This window comes from Rhyacophila brunnea, unplaced genomic scaffold (genome assembly GCF_057557595.1).
Source record: "Rhyacophila brunnea isolate RB1 unplaced genomic scaffold, BYU_Rbru_1.0 scaffold_8, whole genome shotgun sequence".
Classification (NCBI taxonomy): domain Eukaryota; kingdom Metazoa; phylum Arthropoda; class Insecta; order Trichoptera; family Rhyacophilidae; genus Rhyacophila; species Rhyacophila brunnea.
In genome coordinates, this window is record NW_028233350.1 from 11919248 (window position 1) to 11941489 (window position 22242).

Sequence of the window (22242 nt, forward strand, 5' to 3'; positions counted from 1 at the left end):
ATAATATATGGACAGGGATTAATTGAATTTTAAAAATAAACTTGCACTATCTGCAAATTGTATTCTTATTTTTGACTGACATTGTTTAGTGTGCACTATTTATGTCGGATTTTCAGGGCCTATTTCCACCCTTCGCCACTAATTAATATAAACAAATATTTTTTAAAACAATTTAAAAAAATTAACATATACAAATATAAAAGACATTTTTAAATATGTACCGCAGTACTTGAGCGTCTTAATATTATAATATTTTGATTTGAAACATTTAAGAATTATTCGAACAATGAATCCTTGAAATTGAAGAATACATTGATTTCATTAATTTGTTCTGACTTGGAGAAAGGAACGAGATATGTCTCATTATTAACTCTAGAAATTTTTTCATTATCATTATGCAAATGTACAAATATAATTCTACTAAGTAAATGCTGTATCTATTAACCTATATTAACGAAGAATATACTAAAGATAGTATTTTAATTATTCACGTCGATGCTTAAGGGGGGACATGCTCGTCGAAGGTCAAAATTGAGTTTTTATTGTATATTCAAACCATGATCCTGGACACTCCTTAAACGTTGTAGATGGTCTATTTATATATTTTTGAAGCGTTATTATCCTTTATAGTTATTTTAAACATTTGATGACTGCATGAAGTATTTTTGTTACATAAAATAGTATTCTTTTAAACCTCTCGCTCTAATGTTTTAGAATATAGTCATATTTCGGTACATAACTGTGCAGTGGTGTTAAGATTTGTTACATTTATTAATTTTTAAACGCATTTATAAAACCATTAGCATACTTTATTACGAGATAATTTTTGTAAAATATTCACGATAAAAAATTATATTGATAATCTCTGTGATCCCAAATTTGACAAGAATTAGGCATTTTATTATTCAAAAAATCGGCAAAATAACCACATTTGAAGATGATTCTAAAGATATTTATTATAAGCTATGTCTTTGACCATTCAAGTGTGATAAACATCTTATGAATAATGATTGCTTTATAATAATTATTGACCTAAGAATAAGGTAGTGTTTTTTTGAAATACGCCATTTCTTTTGTCATTCCCCAGTGGTTAAGCTACAACATACGGCCGTAGCCATAAATTGACAAACTATAATTGAAGTAAAGAGTAAAATGATATTAACGCGCGTGTTTGAACATGTACCGTTTAAAAAAAAATAAAAAAAAATTCGCTTAGGTACATGTTCAAACACGCGCGTTAACATTATTTTACTCCCTACTTTAATTATAGTTTGTCATTTTATGGCTACGGCCGTATGTTGTAGCTTAACCACTTGGGAATGACAAAAGAAATGGCGTATTTCAAAAAAACACTACCTTATTCTTAGGTCAATAATTATTATAAAGCAATCATTATTCATAAGATTTTTATCACACTTGAATGGTCAATAACATAGCTTATAATAAATATCTTTAGAATCATCTTCAAATGTGTTAATCTTGCCGATTTTTTGAATAATAAAATGCCTAATTCTTGTCAAATTTGGGATCACAGAGATTATCAAAATAATTTTTTATCGTGAATATTTTACAAAAATTATCTCGTAATAAATTATACTAATGGTTTTATAAATGCGTTAAAAAATTAATAAATGTAAAAAATCTTAACACCACTGCACAGTTATGTACCGAAATATGACTATATTCTAAAACATTAGAGCGAGAGGTTTAAAAGAATACTATTTTATGTAACAAAAATACTTTATGCAGTCATCAAATGTTTAAAATAACTATAAAGGATAATAAGGCTTCAAAATTATATAAATAGATTATCTACAACGTTTAAGGAGTGTCCAGGATCATGGTTTGAAAATACAATAAAAACTCAATTTTGACCTTCGACGAGCATGTCCCCCCTTAATATATATTTTTTAATGGTTTGGAAAGTTTTCGGCTTATTTTAATAGAGTTGTACTACGTACCTAAACGCTAGCTCAGTTTTATTTATTTTGGTAAACTAGAATTATATGTTATTAATTATTAAACTGACGTTTACGTGATACTCCAAGATATATGAGTTATTTACAATAATTATTTTCAGCCATTACGATCAGCTGAAATCGAAAGAAGGTTGCCTGAATATCCAAACACCAATTTATTATAGTCTAACCGTCCAAACATCGGTTCATAGCCCGAAAAAGTTTTCACCATAAACATGTGATAGGTATATCGTAGATTAAAAAAAACTTTTGTTTCAAAACCATTCTTAGTCTAATTTGAATACTTGGGACAGATATATTGTGTAAAATTGTTTTGATAAGTTGTATTCGTTTTCGAAACGCATGTTATAATATTACCTTTTCTTTTTTCAGGTCGGAGACCAGGTGGTTCGTGTAAATGGCTACAAAATCAGCGATGCTCTCCACATGGAGATGCTCGGTCTCATATCCAGTCTGAATTACTTGAAGCTTAAAGTCAGAAGTAAGTTTTCAATAGTGTGAACATTGCTTATTTAATAATTAGCTGTCAATTTTATTCTTGGTTTAATAAAATTGTATCAACTAAAATATAAAAATAATATTTAATACTTCTTCCACACATTTGCGTACACAAAAAGGGAGGTTTTCGGATCAGCTAGTGTTGGTAGGTAGGTACAATAGAACCTCGATATAACGGACTTCGGATATAACGGACAAAATATTCGGTAAATTATGAAAATTGTTAAAAACCTCCTTTTGTGCATGATAATCACGTCACACTTTTTGCACTCCAATTCGAGTCATAATGCCGTCCTGCAGCCCTATGTTGTAACTTGTGACATGAAGTCACCCGACGACATAACGTAATTGTGACGTATGCTCAATACACGCATCGAGGCGAGCCGCCCAATGCACACGGCTCACCATAGATATTATTATGCTGAAACACCTATTTGTGTATGGGGACAATGAATAACGCCAGTATTAGAGTAGCGTTAATTTCTCGAAGACTATTGACTCACTCCGGTAGTACGTCACAATGATGTCATATGACGTCATGTCACCGGGCGACTTCAACTCACAAGTTACAACATAAGACCCCTGATCGTAGATTGAACGTAGCATTGACGTTTGCAACGCTGGTCGCTAGTTCACACAGCTGCACAGCAGTTTAATTTATTTACTCAAAGTGAATGGATGCGTTTATTACTCCATTCAATAAGACGTTTACAATGGTCATGACTGAAAGTGAAATAGCAAATGAAGTTGTGATCTTGAAAAATGAGGATGGAAGTGAATAAAGCGAGGAAGAAGAACGAAATACCTAAAAACAAAGTTATCAGTGATAAGATCGCTATTTACTATTTGCCATATAACGAAATTCAACTAACACGCATTTTCGTAATTTTAGAGAATTGATTATAACAAACAGCAGATTTAAAAAGTGCAAACAAAACTTGATTCTTTTTTCAAAGTAGGATTATCGAAGACAAGGGTATCGACATAGAACATTATCGTCACTCCACAACGGGTGTGTCTGGATATATCATCCAAAGACGAATAAATACGATTTTGTTTGTGTTTTTATATAATGAAATTTCGGCTATAACGGACACCCCCTCACTCGCATTTAATTCGACCGTGCGGCGTCCAATTCTCCGGCATCCAATTATCCCGGCATCCTATCGTCCCGGTGGCCAGTGGTCCCGGCGTCCAATCGTCCCGGCGGCGCCAAATCGTTCCATTTCTTCACTCGCATTAGTCCGTTATATCGAGGTTCTACTGTACATACTAAAACTAAAGTATCACGCAATCAATTTAATATTCCATATTTAAATTTAAAACGCACATTATGAAGTCATTTGATAAACGTTGCATAAAACTTATCAATATTGTTCATCTGCAATCTACATAATATCATGAGTTTTTAAGTGCGGATTCGTTTTTTTCAAAATATCCTTTTTGAGCGCGCTTTGTGTAGTGCCGTTTCGCTCTCTAAGCTCGTCATTACGTTCGTTGGCTAGCTAGACCAACGAGCAATTTGCCTAATACTCTTGTTGCATAAATTATTTGATGGTTTATATTTGATCCGTTATGAAACGTGACAGTATAAAAAAATGTCCAAACGTCCTGTTTCCCTCGCAATATCAGGAAATCGTTAATTTTATGGTTTTACATTAAACATAATATTTAAATAATATTATTATGCACAACTTATAATATACAGACATATCGACGGTTAATATTTTGACTTTTCCTTCATTTTAACGTGTAAACAGATTTTAATCTATAATTATCAATTATATAATTATAAATTAAATTAAATGTATTTCATCATCATCATCATCACCAGCCTCCTTTAGCTCTCTCCACTTTTCTCGGAGTTCTTGGTCCCTAGTTATTTGCTGCCTCATACATCCACCGAACTTTATGAGCTCGTTTAGCCAGCAGGTTTTAGGGCATCCCTGTGGGCGTTTAATGCCCCTTGGGTACCACTGTATGATGGCATTTGTCCAGTGCCAGATAATTAATTTCATTTACTTAGCGACCTTTATCACATCGCGTACTTTTGTCTGCTTCCTTATCCATTGGTTTCTTTTGTGATCTTTACGTTTTATGCCCAACATGCAACTTTCCATGCCATGCCACGTGTATCTGTCGCTGTCTTATACCTCCTATGTAGATTATTACTAGTACTAGACACTATTTACAAAAAACGGGATATTGGAGCAATAAGCGGACAATCTAAAAAATGCAGAGTTCAATAATATATTGTTTAGTTTTATAATATCAATTATAAATGACACAACACACACCATATAATGTATAATTCTTAATTCATTTCATTTATGTTATAACTACCTATTTCATTTGACAGGTTCTCTTTCATAACTGTACCAAAAGAACTCATAATAATAAATAAACAAGAGTTTTTTAATCATTTTCGGACAATTCTATTTTTCCTGGTTCAAAGTCAAAGTCCTGGACAAAGAGCACCATATAATGACAACATCGCGTCTCGCTTACTCTTGAAGAATGATATTGGCGAGACAGTCAGCACTTTTACGTGTTAACAGTTATTATCGCGATAGTTTTAAATGTACACTATTCTGCCCTTCTAAGCGAAAAAGGCGTAAGTATCTAATTTTTTCCTTATCGGGCTTTGGTTGCCTTAAGAAGATTTAGGGGGCGTCCTAATTAAATTTATTAATAAATTATTATGGACAATTTTTCTAAAAGGACCCCCCCCCCATACTGTTTTTCTGTGTGTAAACCCGAAGACGAAAAAAGTGAGATACGCACGTGTACAGGCGCTATAAATTTATTTATTCATTTAGAAATAAAAATAAAAACTGATAACAACATTAATATACCTAATAAGATACATAGCAATCAACTTTACATTATGGATATTATAACTAAAAAAATAACCAAACTATTAATATTAACCGTAACGCTTGATGTTTTATAATATGTTATTATTGCGTATCAGCGCATAGTAACTGATACCACGTTATGGTATCCGTTATGCACCATGTTTTAGGTAATAATATGTAAACCTTTTTGTACACCCACTTATCTTATTATATTAAAATACACTATAAAAAACATGACACCTAATATCTCTACAATGTATAATAACTAGGTAGATATACGGTAGATGCAAACACGGTCCATTTAGCATGATCCGCGATACTTTTATATTTGTAGAACAGTGTGTTGCAAATTTAGGGCGGGTTTCAATTTTATTGTTCTTTCTATATCGGAGGTGGAGTCAATTAACAATATTTGAAAATGACTGTCTACCTACATACTTCTGTCTAATTATAGAGCTTTAAAAGCTGTTCAAAGTGACATTACTAACTCACTTCATGCTAAAAGTAGAATTAAGACATATTTAGTCAGTTAGGAATCTCCAGAATAACTCAACTATATTCACAATGTATAATAAATCATTTGTTTGTATATTTATTGCTTGATTTCGAAGTTGTCTGCTTTGCAACATATCGTACAATAGTACACAATAATGGATTACACTATTCAGTTTACCGCACAAAGCAAAATCAAATTTAAAAAAAATGTAAAACAATTAATTTATTTATTCAAAAAGTGATTTTTATTCGATTACCTGAAAAATGATTTTAGAATCATTATTCGCGCCCTTAAGAAATAATCTCCGTCTTGAAGCTGTCCAATCCTCTTGACTAAGCATTTTCTTAACACTTAGGCCCTTAGCTCACGGAGAAACTAAAATCTGACAAACTGGTTGCTGATGAATCTCATAAACTGGCCAATGACTTGTTTGAATTGTTTTTTCTACTTCATTCTAAGCTTTTTCATAATATCTTTACGGGAATATTCTGGCAGTCTGTAATTATACAGGCATGACTATTTCTCAATATCTGCCACATATTTAAAATTAAAAATCGGTTCGCCCTTCTTTTACTTTTGACGTCTTGACTTGTTATTGCTTGTTCAGTTCAGTTCAGTGCTACCAATTTTGGTATGAAAATATGATTTTTCATCGAATCTACTGATATTGGTACCACTGTTTGATGGGTGACTGGAAACTAACATATCGCGTCTCTTCGGTTTTGGTCGCGAACGTTTTGAAACTGAGAGATTCCAGTCTTGCCGTCAGCGAGCCGCCATTGAAATATATTAGCTAGATACTGGCTGGAATTTTAGTTTCAGTTGCGTCTTTTTTTAGTATTCTCGTGAACGGATGGCCTTACGTCGTGCAATCCAACTGTGTACCCCCTATTTTGCTGCTCCGGTAGTCTATTTACGTGGCCGATTCAGTGTAGTATTTACATTTTTATACACCACATAATCGTTTCCCCTCGATAAAATTAATTAAATCCACATACCCCCCTTCCCTTCATTAGGTTCGCATCTTTCTCGACAGTAAAATATCTCGACCTCCAAAAAACAAATCCGTTACAAAATGTGATATTCGATGAACCATTCTGCGTTGTACGCGTATTTTTCAATCTGGTATAATTATTTTAAATGTGAATTGTTTTACAATATCTATAATTTCTAGATTATTCCAAAATATGGCAATAATAATTACCTGTCCAAGGTGATTCATTGAGATATGGCACACTTGGCTGGCCAACCATTGTAAGCCAGTTATTTGAATATTCTGACAGAGGTTGAATCATCTGTTTTGCTATTCATTTGCATTTAAAAAACAGCAGTTTATGAAAAATAGCGTCATAATCATGTATATAATACACTTAGTTAATTCTTTATGAATATTCATTTAGTTAGTTTCGTCATTATTTTTAATGGGATATGTTATTAAGTATAAATAAATGTAACGGAAATCTGTCCTTGTTTGTACAAATTTATCCAAAGTGGAAATGGAGAGCTTATAATACGTAATGTGGTAGGAACACTGAACTTATTAAATTTATTAATAATTTAAATTTACTTCTAATATTTTAGTTGATCACAAATCATTATAACTATGCATACTGCGTACACTGAATTTTAATTACATTTACATACATTTAATAATTGAGTACCTTGGTATCAAAGTGGGACAAACGCCACCTCCCACTAAATTCATGTTTTAATTGATTATGGTAGTGCAAGTGATGCTCTTTTCAAAAAATCTACCAAAAGTATCAAAAACGGTAATTTTCATATTGATTTTTGAGTTTTAACTTGGTACCTATGTTATATAAAAAACGGACACTTTTCACATAATATGTTTGTGAGTCTCCTGTAAAATTTTGTAAATGGGTTATGTCCCACTTTGATACCAAGGTACTCAATTATATACTTAGTAGAATCAATTTTATATTACTTCTTCCACGGTTCTTTGATGTGCAAAAATTTTATCTTGCACTTCTTCTTCCCCCTAAAAATGTACTGTAGTCAGTCTTCTCCTGTCCTGTACTGTCAGTAAAAATATGAATGAAAACCGAACGGAAATACGTCATCCACATTACAACCATCGCGCCCCAGGTAAGTCGGGAAGGGGATATATGAATTTAAAAAAAGTAATGAGTATTAGAGATTGTGTGGAAACAGTAACAAAACCTGAACGTCCTGCGTCATGTGTATATTCGGGTAAAAGCGCCTTTTCAGGATATCTTTTGCCGCTACATCTAGATCTAGACGATGTCCTAACTTTGTTGTTGTGCTATATCGTTGACTAAACACGAGGTTATGAGCTATCCTAAAAGTATCATTAAAATTATTCTTTGTTTCCTTATTGTTGATAACAGTAAATTATAAAGTAAGTCACAAAATAACTTCAAATTGCCCACATAATCCAAATTTTACTAATTGACTTGCATAATTTCCCGGTGAGTTATACTCCTAACCATGGCCCCCACATCTTGAAGCAGGCCCTCAGGCCAGGATCTTGGGCGGGCCACCCTACCTATCGCTATGGTTAAAGGCAGTCTGACGCTCTCCAGTATTGTTTTTCAAATGGTGTTCAAGGTCAAATAAAATTCAGTATAATTTAGCGATTTTTTAACACATCGAATTATGGAGTTGTCGAGTATTACTTAACACGTCTGAACAACCAGATATTTTTAAATGATAATAATTCCGAAGTAAACTAGCGCCGCAGGCGACTTTTTTTGCTATTAGAGCAAATTTTAAGATGCGTATCAATCTCACTTATCTGGTCGACCCGACACGCCGGGCCCCCCTGACCCCTGTCAGCCCCCCCCCCCTTGTGGGGGCCATGCACCTAACCATTAGAGTACCTATCTACTAAATGGATTCACTCGTTTTTTTTCGTAGTAATACCTATATTTATTAATTTATTAAAGTGAATAGTGTGTGTATAGTTTATACGTTAAAATGAACCATCATTTTATTGTAAATAAGGGGGAATACCATTTGTGACAACGCTTTATTATTTATGTTTCATTAGTTTGTTTACTATTGTTTTGAATTCTAATTGTAATTGTTTACTAGTCTGTAGGAATTGTAGTGTCTTAGTCTCATTCAATGAATCCACAATTATTAGCACTACTTTTAATTGAACGAATTTGATACTATTTTATTTTTTCTTTTTATTTACAGATGTCGGCATGATACCAGTGAAAGAGTGAGTATTTATACACCTTTAATTTTTTATAAGTCATTTAAAAATGTATTTATTATTATTTAACTGTACGCCCACCACGGAGCGGAAGTTATCGAGGAGCGTCCCTCGACGTCGGTTGAGAGTTCAAATCACTGTTTGGTTCAAAATACGATGTTTTTTTTTCTCCTTGGAACCAGACATGGATGCAGGTGTTAGAGCAAATATACTCAGCTCTCAATAATGCTATTAAAATACCTTCACGCTGTAAATGTCTACATTATGCTTTCTGATAGCATATTAATTATAATTTTATATAGGTAATAACTGTACTAAATTCGGTTTACAGATGGCGTTAGGAATATATTCAATTTTTGTTATGGAAGCCAACTTGACGTAATTTAAGACATTCTCAGATATATAAGTATCTGTATAATATTAACTGCAAGTTATCTGCAAGATTAGTACTTGATTCGGTAAGCGAATGTTGTATGATGGACTTTTATTTAGCCCAATAATTGGTTCGTTTAATAATATGTATATTTCTGATGATATTCCAAGTTATATATTTAAAATTTTAAAATGTTACGTTATTGAATTTCGAGTAGTAACATAGATACTAGGAAATATAGATTCAGTTTTGAATAAGAGGTAATTAAATATTGTTTTATTTCAGAAAATCAAACGACTCATTGACATGGCGGATGATACCAGAATCTCTGCTGTACTCTGAGATAATTCCGAGGACTTCTCCTCCACTGATAAGTCCATCCAAAGAAGACAAGATCAAGGATGTTCGCTTGACGCTTTTGGTGCCTTCAAGATCAAAACTTGGTTGCGGGTACGCTAAAAATCTGTTATATAACACTACATAGTTATTAATTTTATACGTCTAAGTGGTCCCACCAACCAAACCATTCGGTATTAATCGAAGGTATTACGTAGCACTATGTTTTTATGTGAGGCATCTTCAGTTTTTTTATGCCTGGAAATATCGTGTGTTTTGACTGAGTTTTGACTTTTTAAGTACCTACCCACGGGAGAGAGGAGCATAAAGAAGCAAATAAAAACATATACTCTTTTACCATATCTCTGGTACCACGAATAACAAGTCACTTGTGACAATAATTTATGTATACTTCTTATCATAATGTCAACCATGGCCCCCTGGCTACGATGCTTGGCGGACCCCCGAACCTAGCGCTAAGAAAGAACAGTATAATGTTCTACAATGTAGTGTTTCGCAATCGGTATTCCGCGGAACTCCAGGGTTCCGTGTAAAATAAAGGGTATTCCGTGTATTTTTAGCAATTTTTTGTATTTTTAAATAAATTCGCTTAATTGTCGGGACTTAGCATCATATCATTAAGCACTGATCGCGACCCCCTTTTGTGATAGCCAAGTAAAATGAAAACCTTCGCGATATTGGATAAATAGTCATTTTTATTAGTCAGAGAACACGCTAAAATTACCTGATGATAAAATAAAATTCTACTCGTCAAATAGCGCTGCAGAAGACTTTTTTACTATTTGTGGTGTGTGTTTATCTCACTTAACTGGTCGACCTGCCACGCTGGGTCCTCCTAAGCCTGGGCCCCAAGGCTAGAGCCCTGTCAGTCCCACCTCCCTTGTGTTTTATGTCACCATAATCTTGCCTTTTACCATATATATGTAGACTATAATAGAGTATCCTGCATTACTTGAACATGCTGGACATAGAAGTTGTTGGTTGACGTTTGGGTGGCAAAATATGTTTTGACTCAAGAGTCGTGTTTTTCAACTAATGTGTTTCCAAATATTCTTATGTCACCTATAAAGAGCATACTAACGTATTATTATCAGGATGTCGTCGACAGAGAATTAAACACCTGTGCAATATGTATCAAGCACAAATTTCGAAATGATTTAAAATTATATAATTTTTTGTCCACTTTTGCAAACTAAAAATCATTATAGAAAGCACTTTGTTAATTATAAAATATTTTTTATAGAATTCTAAATATAAATCTTTTAATTAAGGACCAGATATCAGCCGGCTTCTTTATTTGGCCCACACAAAAAGTGTCGTGATTTAGTATGAATATACATAATTTGAAAACATCTCATGCATACCTATAAGTACATGAAATACATGAAATGCAATTCGTTAAGCATTTCATATAACAACTACTAGTTAAAATCATCGTAATTAACTAAGATCCCCGTAGCTTATTGGAAAAGCATACTGGCGCGAATCCAGCAAATACAGATTCAAGTCCCGTCGGGTGTCGTATTTTTTTCTACAATATGATTTTTTCTAGTGTTTATATGCATGAAATGTTTTCAAATTATGTAGGTATATTCAATATATTATACAATGTATATTCTTAAATCTTGTGTTTTATTCGTTGAATAAAAAAAATTGTTTATTAAATTTGCTACGAGTCCAAATTTGCTTATAGGAAGCGGCATGTCCAATTATTATAATCTGGACTCTCCATTGGAGCTTGGCAGAGGGTCAAGTGTGTTGCTTTAGTAAAAAAGTTAAAACACTGCCCTAGACTAGAATCAATCATTATCCACCCCTTCAACCTTTTTTCAGAGTAAAATTAAAGGTAATATTGGTTTTTTTCTTTTTCAGAATTTGTAAGGGTCCTGACTGGAGACCAGGCATTTTTGTCCAATTCACAAAAGAAAATGGAATCGCCAGAGAATCAGGACTTCGACCTGGAGACCAAATAATGCAATGCAATGGGATTGACTTCAGGGATATACAATTTTCTGACGTAAGTATACTGACGTCTAATAAAACTTCAATGGGATTGTTTTTTTATAAAATGTAGGCAATACAGCTGATTTACTTACGCATTATGGCAGTGGTTTCCAAACTTTATGTTACTACGCCTCCTTTTTAAAAAAAATCTAATCTTGGCGCCTCCCCCCCTTTATTTCATTAAATAATACAGACACATTTTTAATTAGTTAACAATTTACTAATACAAAATTCAAAAAATATATAGGTATAATAAAATAAACAAGGTTTTATAACTTATATATATTCATTTTTAAATTACGTATTTTTTTCATGCGATGAATGTGCTTGTTTATTAGTACAATCAATTTCAATAGTAGTCAATCCAAATTCATCATCGTTCATTGACAAATGGATTCTATCATGGGCCCCACATCCTGAAGCGTGCCCCCAGGATCTTTGGCGGGCCCACCTACCTATCGCTGAGGTTAAGGGCAGTGTGGTGCTCCAATGTACTGTTTCCTAAATTATACACGGGAATTCTTATTTAAGTATATCAATTATCATATAGGTATCACATCAAATTTCAACGTACAATCATATATTTAAAATATTCAATAGTCCCGAAACAAAGCAGCGCCGCAGGTGATTTTTTTTAACTATTAATAAAATTATGTGAAAAGTGCATTAGCAAACTAACCAATAACCCAGTAAATAGATTTTTGTTTGCTTCAATATATCTGGCGCAGAAATCATTCAAAAGTGGAAACATGGCGAACTTTTTTTTGTAATTTTGATTTCCAAAGCTTCAATTTTTTATGAATGCCTTCAACTTGTCTTTTTAAACCAGTAAATGCATTAGTGGTCCTTCCATTGATTTAGTCACTCAATTTCAACAACAAAATTATCGTTGCTAAAGAAATTTGCCTCAAATTTCAATATTATGATTTGACCCTTTTATTTAATTTTTTCACGAGATAGCCAGCGCGCTTCACAATAGTATAGAAGTGAGGTCCATAATATAAAATTAGCCTCCATATTTTCAGACAGGTTTGCAAACAACCTTTTATAGGACTGTTTTTTATGTAGTTTATAACTAGCGGCCGTTTCATAAACTATGCATCTGCAAACTTGTGGCTACATTAATTGTGTTAAACTTTTCGCGCCTCACAGTTTGGAAATCGCTGCATTATGGTATTCTGTTACGACGTTACTTTATTCGGGGGATAACAAAATATTATTTTCATCTTGTCGTAACAGTGAAATTACGTTTTCTAATTACCGGTTATCAAGTCTGTAGTTTTGGACTCTCTTCAATAGGCTTCATAATATGTTATCACTGTCCTTAATTATTTTCTAGCCGAATGTATATATATATATATATACTAACAACGCATATATTTGGATTCAATTTTCAAACTTGATTAAGTCAAAACAAATAGATCACACTTATAATAAATTATAACAAGGATGATGATATTATGTAGCCTTGTAGCCTGTAATATGAATTGCCAACCTTAGAGTGGGGTAAAGAGACAGAAATACCTGGGTAGAGATGTACCGATAATATAAAAATATTGATGGTTATATATCGATAAAACACATTGTTTTATCAATATAGAATGGAAATAATAATTAGTATTTATTAATTACCACCAGTTTTCGATACTATAATATCTAAATACGTATATTGGTGTATATTTGAAGAGTTTAAGTATCAATTCTCATTTAAATAAAGTAAATTGCCGCCTCAAATGAGTAGAGTTTATAATAACAAACTTAGCAATTCTCCCAACACCCGTTGAAACCTTGAAATGGATGAAATATCTATTGAAAAACTACATTTTTTTCTATCCAGCCGCGGGATCGAACCTTCGATCCATCGCTTCAGAAACTTCCACTCGACCAACTAGACCAAAATGGGTTTACTTATAATATACACAATCGTTTATAAAATAATTCAGAAACTACAGCGAACATAATCTATCATTATAATCAGCCATTGTCCACCCGCTTGTGAATGAATGTTTCTCTTTCGCAAAGTTTTGCAGTCAAATAATATTTCCACCCACCTTTTTATCTAATTAGTCTTTGGGCGGCTTTGTAGATTATTTTTAGTATTAATATAGTATTTAAAAATACACCTGTTTATTTCAGGCCGTGTCGTTGATGAAACAATCCAGAAGACTAGATCTTTGGATACGAACAGGAGCTGGCCTCGAGATGTTCCCCGGAGAGTCGAGTGGATACAACAGCTCGGCTTCCAGCGCTACTGGAGACCAGAGTCCTTCCAGTGCAGATCACAAAAGATTGTCTATTGTAAAGGAAGAGACTATGGATCTTGAAGATAGGTAATTTGAACAAATTATGAATTAAATGTACCAATGTTAATCTATAGTATTTATAAGCTATATGTTCAAGCTACAAGTTACAATTATTAGCCCAATAGGTTCACAGGATGACTTGAATACCATTATGAAAATGGCGTAACATTGAAAGCAATGAGATAATACAATTCTTTTGAATATATAAAAAAACATCGTGCTACATTACATTACTAACTAACATTAGGTAAGTATATACAATAAATACAAGGAAGTAGAGAAAGGACAGATTCTTCTGGCATCACGAATCAATCACAGAAGAATCTAACATCAGTCTACACTAAGTGTGCTTAATATTATTATTCAGTAGTGGATATACGTACACAAGGCGAATGTTATATTATTTTTATTGAAAAAAAGTATATACATACACTTGAAAAACATTTTTTTCTAGGATTTATTTCTAAAACATATGTTTTTCTCAAAAATAATGTCCACCTAATGAAACATGATTCAGATTCATTCATTTCAGTTCATATTATAATATTATTATCTCCCTTTCAAATAGTATTTTCTTAAATAATTTATTATAAACGGTGATAATTATTTGCATCAATTAACCTAAACTTAAACTAGTATCATTATTTAGTCAAAGTTGTCAAGCATTAAGTACCTAACACATAAGTGTTATTAATATGTTTAAAACTTTATGAAAACCAGATAGAATGAGGAATTCTCTGAATAATGTTTTCCAAAGAATTCCAAAGAATAATACTAATTATGGCCCCCACAAATGGGGAGCTGACAGGGCTCTAGTCTTGGGGCCCGGGTTTAGGAGGGTTCCGGCGTGGCAGGTCGATCAGTTAAGTGAGATAAAAACATACCACAAATTTTCTCTAATAGTAGAATTTTATTTTATAATTACTTTTAGTGTGTTTCTGGCTAATAAAAATAAATATTTACCCAATATTGTCAGGATTAGTGCTTCACAATTTGATGATGAGTGCTGACAATTCCAGCGGATTTATTTAATAATACCAAAAATCGCTAAAAATACACAGAATACCCTTTATTTTACACTACTGTAGAACATTACACTGCCCTTAACCTTAGCGATAGGTTGGGGGACTCGCCAAACATCGTGGCCTGGGGGCCCGCTTCGGGATGTGGGGTCCATGACACTAATAATCGTAAAATTATTTTTCTCTTGTTATAGATTAAGCCAATTGGATGGAGGAAGATACCGAAGAAAAACATGGGATCCCAGAACCTTTGACTGGGATAGGGAAGATTCAATTAAAGAAAGCGACTCTGAATTCGCCAACGAGTATTCTTCTCCCAGACCGCACCCACCCCTTCAAAAGGCACCATACCTGAACATATCACCCGAAAAAGACAATAAAGTACAAAACCGAACTATCATAAATCTATCCGAGACGGGAACCACGATACAAAACAACTATGTGGTGTCATCAATTGAACATGACATGCCATACAACGGGTGCAGGTCCACCATCGACAAGACCACGGTAATCGTGGACGTCCACCGAAGCGAAGGAGAGTATAAGAACCGTGATAAAGATAATGTAACGAATATCGACTGTCACATTGAAGAAGCTAAACCTAGTTTGAAGAAAGTACCTTCCAATAATAGTATAGCAAGCCTTACCAATAGTACAACGAGTAGTCTCTCCAATGCCATATCGCAAGAGTTTCAGAAAAGATCTGAGGTAAAAACACTTTTTGGTTAATATACTTTTAAATTCTAATGCATTTAACTTTTGTACTATTATATTTGAGTCGTTTTTTGCGACCCGGTTTTCGCCTTTTGGCATCTTCAGGCACTATAAAAACAATTCAACTATTTATAATTTGTTTGTTATATTTTTTATTGTGATCCTTGACTTAGTAGGTGACTTGAAGTAGGTGATAATGTGTTACCTACATTATTGTATTAATTTGTTATATAAGTTAGAATTAACTGTATTCATTTACAGTATGTATTTACCAATGGTGACTGTGCATCAGTGGCGAAGGATGGAGGTAGGCTAATCTGACATAAATAGAGCACACTTAACTGTGTCAGTCAAACGAATTTGTTTTCATTAAACTAAGACTACAGTGTGTAGATAATATTTATTAGTTTTTAAAATTCAACTAAGCCCTGCCAAATCCAAACCATACTAAATAATAGTCAAAAAATATTTTATAGATAGAAGAATATTTTTTAACGATTATGGTTTGATTTAGGCAGGGCTTAATGAATTTAAAAAAACTAACCAACACCATCTGTGGTATTATGTATTCTTAATTCAACGAAAACCAATAAGTATGACTGAAAAGGTGTGCACTATTTTCGTCGGATCACCCATGGCATACCTAAACGAATATGGTTTAGTTTAGACAGGGTTTAATTGAATTTTAAAAACTAACCTGCTCCATCTGCAAAATGTATTCTTAGTTCAATGAAAATAAATTCGTATGACTGACAAAGTTTAGTGTGCATTATTTATGTCGAATATTAACAGCCTACCTCCACCCCTCGCCACTGATGCGCACTCACCAATGGTAAATACACTCTGACAACGAATACAATTAATTCTATCTTATATAACAAATTAATACAATAATGTAGGTAAAACCTGTACACCTACATATTATTATTAAACCAATGATCACAATAAAAATATAACAAACATAATATGAATCCTTCAAGTGTTTGTAAAAAACCCTACATAATTAATAGATCATTAAATATATAATCACTAATAATTACTTCAATATGCACGTAAATAGTCAATGCTCTACATAATAGATCATTAGATAACTGATTACTAATAATACATTCAATTGGCATATAAATCGTCATCACTGGAAAACAATTTTTATACTGTGTTAAGATATTAAATGTTACTTGTGCATTTTTTTAAAAATACAAATGAATTTATTAAAGGAGAAATGTCTTATATTTTAGCTTTATCCATTATTTATTCGTAGTTATAACATAATATGTCATATACCTACCCAATTGGTCAACATATTTAATGTTAACTAATAGATTTATTGTGATTTATTTTTCCAGCGCTTGAAGAATTCTAATTTTAATATAGCACAAGTAGAAGAAATGAGGAAAAATAAAGTGTTAAAATGCGTCGATGATGACAAGAAACAAAAGCACGACGCCCTTATGGACGAGTTCAAGAAAGCTCACAAGAGAATGTTCGCCAGCAATTCCAACGTGGAAAACAACAATGTAGTACCGGCCCAAGATCGTAGTTGTACATTTAAACCTCTACCAGAAAAATGCAACAATGATAATCAAGAAATTAAGTCTACTTCAACATACGCAACAGTGGTGAGTTAATTCAATTTATAATTAATAATATTTTTATTAAATGTCTATTGGATTTTATTAATTTTGACAGGTTATCATCATATTCAAGAATTTCGAAATAAACGAGTTATCTGATTGTAAAAATGAATTACTAGCATATCTTTGATAGATATTATATTAAATATAACCAACAATTGCGTCGCCATAATATTAAGGTAGAGGAAATGGAGTAAGTCTATTCTACCATCACCACGAGAGGTGCCCTGGTTTGTAGAGTCTTTTTTGGCGAGGAATGAGCTTAAGTTAATACTGAGGCTAAGAACAGGGCACACAATGGGCAAAAGATTTGATGTCCTTATGGGAAGAAACGAATCGCAGCTCTGCGATGAATGTCATGTTTTAGGGGACATTCTACATATATAACACTACAATGCCCTAAATATTAACTTCACAGAGTCCCTCTGCGAATCGCGGATATCTATGAGAATGTCGACGAATTGAAGGGTGTCCTGGCGGTGGGTAAGACGGAAGAGCTAGGCAAAATTGTAAAGTTATTTAACAGAATAGAAGTGAGGACCTGATCGACGGATCCCCTTCTAGAAGAGAAGGGGCGATATGACAGCGAGTCGCAGTCAAAGCCTCGGTAAAATCACAAAAAAAATATATTATGGTACCTAAATAAATATTTTTTGTATATTAGTAACTTGCATTCATGCATATAAAAGATAATAGGTAGTTACACTCTAGTTACTCATGTTTTATGAATATCTACGTAGCGTCCATAAAGGAAAAATAGTTTATTTTCTTTTTCTTGCATCCAAGTTTCAAACCACTATTGCTATATTATTTCCCCGTCATGAAAATCATACTCATAGTATTACATCGAAAAACTAGATGGCATCACTATTGTTGTTCTATTTAGCTATGTACCTACAAAATAATAATAATATACATAGAATAGGACGAATAAAATAACATATTTTTATCTGGAGGTCTTTTGAATATCGTCTGAGCTCTCTCACAGTTGTACTATAAATTGGTTATTCTTCTTATAAATCTTTTACTCATCCTCTTTATATGCCATATCCGTTATCGGTCGTAGGCGATGATCTTGGCTACCTTTTCCCTGTCTGTTGCCGATGGCTCCCACAAAGGGGATGGGGGGGGGGTGACAGGGCTCTAGCCGTTCAATGTTAACAGTTCAATGAGATAAACATACACCACAAACTTGTTCTAATATTTAAAAAGTCGCCTGCGCCGCTATTTTACTATGCAAGTTTTAATATGTGGCTGTGCAATGGATTTACATATATATCATGATTGATATAATTAAATAATAATTCACGTGTGGAATTTAATTGTATAATTATTATTAAAATGACGAAGGGTCGCATGTTACTTGGCTACTACAAAATGGGCGATCAGTGCTTCATAATAAATGAGGCCGAGTGCCGACGACTCAATAATTCAAGTGGATTTCTTTAAAAATACAAAACATCGTTAAATATACACGGAATGGCTTTAATTTGGTTCCGCCGAATATCATTTAGGCTTCGGCCACATAGGTAGGTGCTTCGCTAGTCCTGAGCTAGATGCTATGCTTGTCTACTAAAAACAATACTAACTGCCACATTGTACGCTACGTGCTTAGGTACAAATTCATTTGATATTCGGGAGCGCTTAAGTCAACATCGATAATTATGTCACTCTCAAAACTAACCAGAAAGCTACATCTCACAGAGAATTTAAGTTTAAAATTTCGAAAGTCGCAAATTCGAACTTGTTGGGTGCATACTGTCAATTATTCATCACATGCATCATTATTTATAACCTCAAAATATACGGTGTTTGACGTTAGCTATACTGAAGAAACATCTGCCATCTTGCAAAATCCATAGACAATGGCAAAATCACTAGGTGATACAATAAAAATAACCAACACGTTTGTTCGCCGGGAAACTCACGAGGTGACTCATAATCACGTAACGAGGCGCGAAGCGTGCAGTATGGCCATTGAGATAATATAATAGTGTGCGTTCGTTCACTAGGATATGTCACCTAGCACGTAGCCACCAAGCAAGACACCTGCCTATGTGTCCGAAGCCTTAGGGAACACTAGTGTAGGACATCAGACTGCCTTTAACCTTAGCGATAGGTAGGAGGCCCGCCAAACATCCTGACCTGGGGGCCCGATTCAAGATGTGGGGGCCATGCTGTTGTCAGTCTAAATAATGATGTAGTGCCAGACTCAAACCAGTCTATAAGATTATTGATCCAAGGCCTCACTTACCAGAAACCCTTGAATGATAAGACGCAGAAATTGATATGACACCGCATGCTGTGGCCAAACTCCTTACTATAGTTATTAACGTTACGATTTGCAGTTAATAGTGATAACATATTTAATTGACACCGTCAAGAAAAAGAGGAAGAAGAATATACGGTTCCTGCTGAAGAAACAAATAGGTACAATATTTTTCAAATCATTTTCGATAATATTGGTACCTATATCGATTATCGATTTAGTAATAAAATAACTAATAAGTACCGAAATTATTAATTCCGTCATAGATAAGTTACTAATTAAAAAAGGTAACACGCATATCCAATCAAATAGGTTAACACTCAATCAATATTCTACGCACGCTTTATCAACACGGGTTATCGTTTTAGGTACCTACCTATCTAATTGCATAGCGATTACAGTTTTTATACAAAGATAACACATTCATATTGTTATCCTGTATAATATATCCATATATTCTTCATATAATATATATAATATCTTCTATATTAAAAATTAAATTGAAGTATCTGCATAATATGATCAATAATAATAATATGGACATTCTTTTAATTATGTTTAGAGGAGGTTTTGTTTGGCAGTCTCCATACTTCGTCAAGGAAATAAATATATCATATCAAATCTTCAACTTAAACAAATCCCTAGGGATATTTTTTTGAATCTGTAACTAGATTATAATATGTACTTGGTAATTACACCATCCATAGTACTTATAATATGAAAAATAATATTACCAGTTAACCAGTGGCGGTTTCAGGTCACGGGCCACGGGCTCTAACTGATTTCGAAAGTGGCGCATGGAGATAACCAAATTGACTTCAGACCATTGGACAACTCAGTTCTTAACCGGACACGGTGGTTTTGCTGCAAGCTCCATAAGCTTGGCGTAATAGAATCTCCGACTTTCTTATGTGGCGAATTGCAGGATGCCGATCACTTCCTTTGGGAGCGTCCCCATATGTCGGTTGAAAAGAAAGAGCTTCTCAAATCGGTCCGATCCTTAATTAGACCGCTCGGCCATTGCGACTAGGTATCTACAAGGAAAAAATATTACTGAGGATTGACCGTAATATTATATTAGGTATATCAAAATAAGAATCACGCACACACTAGTGCACTAGAACCAAGGTCTTGGGAGGTTGCTTATAGCGCAACATTGAGAGGCGCCTAATGTTCGTTACACCACGGTATACGCCTGCATGACGGATTTGCCAGGAAGAACGTATGGTGTTAGTTCAAAAATATATTATGGGTATGTTTATATTTTTTTAAATTTTGCTGTGTGCCCATTAAGTAAAACCGCCTACCAAATTATTCGTAAATCCTGTGCCATTTATTTTTCATATAGATAGAATAAGCTTTAAGTTATATTTTCATAGGTTTTGACACGTACCTACATAGTTTTTGAAATACCCTAAGGCAATCGTGCACGCTTATTGGTCGGCATATTGGCATTAGGCGGTACGTAGCCAACGAGGTTTTATATCACTGTGGTACAGGTGAGATATAACTGAAAATAGGCTCTATACACTTTTATCTTGTTTGGGCATCTCCATCGGCGCATCAGAAAAATTCAAACGCCATATATCTCGTTCAGTTATATGGAATTATATGACAGGGAAATTTGAACAAACCATTCAAATTTATTTCTTCTTTGAATAGTATGTCTTCTATGTATCTATTGATATTAACAATAAACGTATTATTATATTGTAGAATTATATAAAATTATAATATATGAGTCTCTTTATCAATAAAAAAATGAATATTGATAGTTACTAACCGTTAACCAATATATTTATATGATAGATTACCTGTCAGAGTCACTATATGTATGAATGTAATTTGAAATATATTACATTAGCGTAAAGTGTTTTAATATAAGTAATATATTATAATATTTTTTTGCCCAGAAACTATTTACATGTACACTCGAATTATTTCATTCGTAGTTCCTTTGAAATGGTTACACTAAACTTTATATTAGCAATATTAAATCTAATATATATATATATATATATTTATGTAATATTTAATATCGCTTACATTATAACATTATTAATTTAATTGTTATTTTTTATACAATACTAAATATACATAAGGTTTTCATAATGTTAGATTATAATATACCTATTAAAGAAAAAAATATAATTTTGAAAAGTGAAAACACGTCATATAAGAAAAAGTTGAACCGAGTGGAACTCGAACTTACGTCTTTCCCTTTCCGGGTGAGCGCTTTCTTATAATCTATAATTGAATACACGAAATAAAATATGCACCAAGTACCATAAGGCTGAATATAAGAGGTTTAATGAATAATTCGTTTATTTTACATAAAACTATTGTTTTATTAGCTTCTCATTAAATTTAACATACAATCTTAATGCATAGAATAAATAAATAACAATAATGTATAATTAAACGTTTGAACAACGATATTTTAGAAAAGCACTACGTCGCAAACGAAGAACTAAGTCTCATGACACATATTCACTAAACAGCACTTAATGCCTATTTTTTAAATAATCACGCT

General features: G+C 33.2%; 1 protein-coding gene across 4 annotated transcripts in view; it reads left to right on the forward strand.

The window, feature by feature from the left end:
• The window catches only part of LOC147063915 (uncharacterized), a 208594-nt gene that overhangs the window by 126176 nt on the left and 60176 nt on the right, over positions 1 to 22242 (forward strand). For all 4 annotated transcript variants that reach the window (XM_085958922.1, XM_085958924.1, XM_085958925.1 and 1 more), the window contains exons 3-9: positions 2352 to 2460; positions 9015 to 9039; positions 9692 to 9856; positions 11636 to 11780; positions 13904 to 14097; positions 15287 to 15800; positions 17153 to 17425. In XM_085958922.1, the coding sequence (XP_085815048.1) occupies positions 2352 to 2460; positions 9015 to 9039; positions 9692 to 9856; positions 11636 to 11780; positions 13904 to 14097; positions 15287 to 15800; positions 17153 to 17425 (1425 nt within the window). The remainder of the gene's footprint in view (positions 1 to 2351; positions 2461 to 9014; positions 9040 to 9691; positions 9857 to 11635; positions 11781 to 13903; positions 14098 to 15286; positions 15801 to 17152; positions 17426 to 22242) is intronic.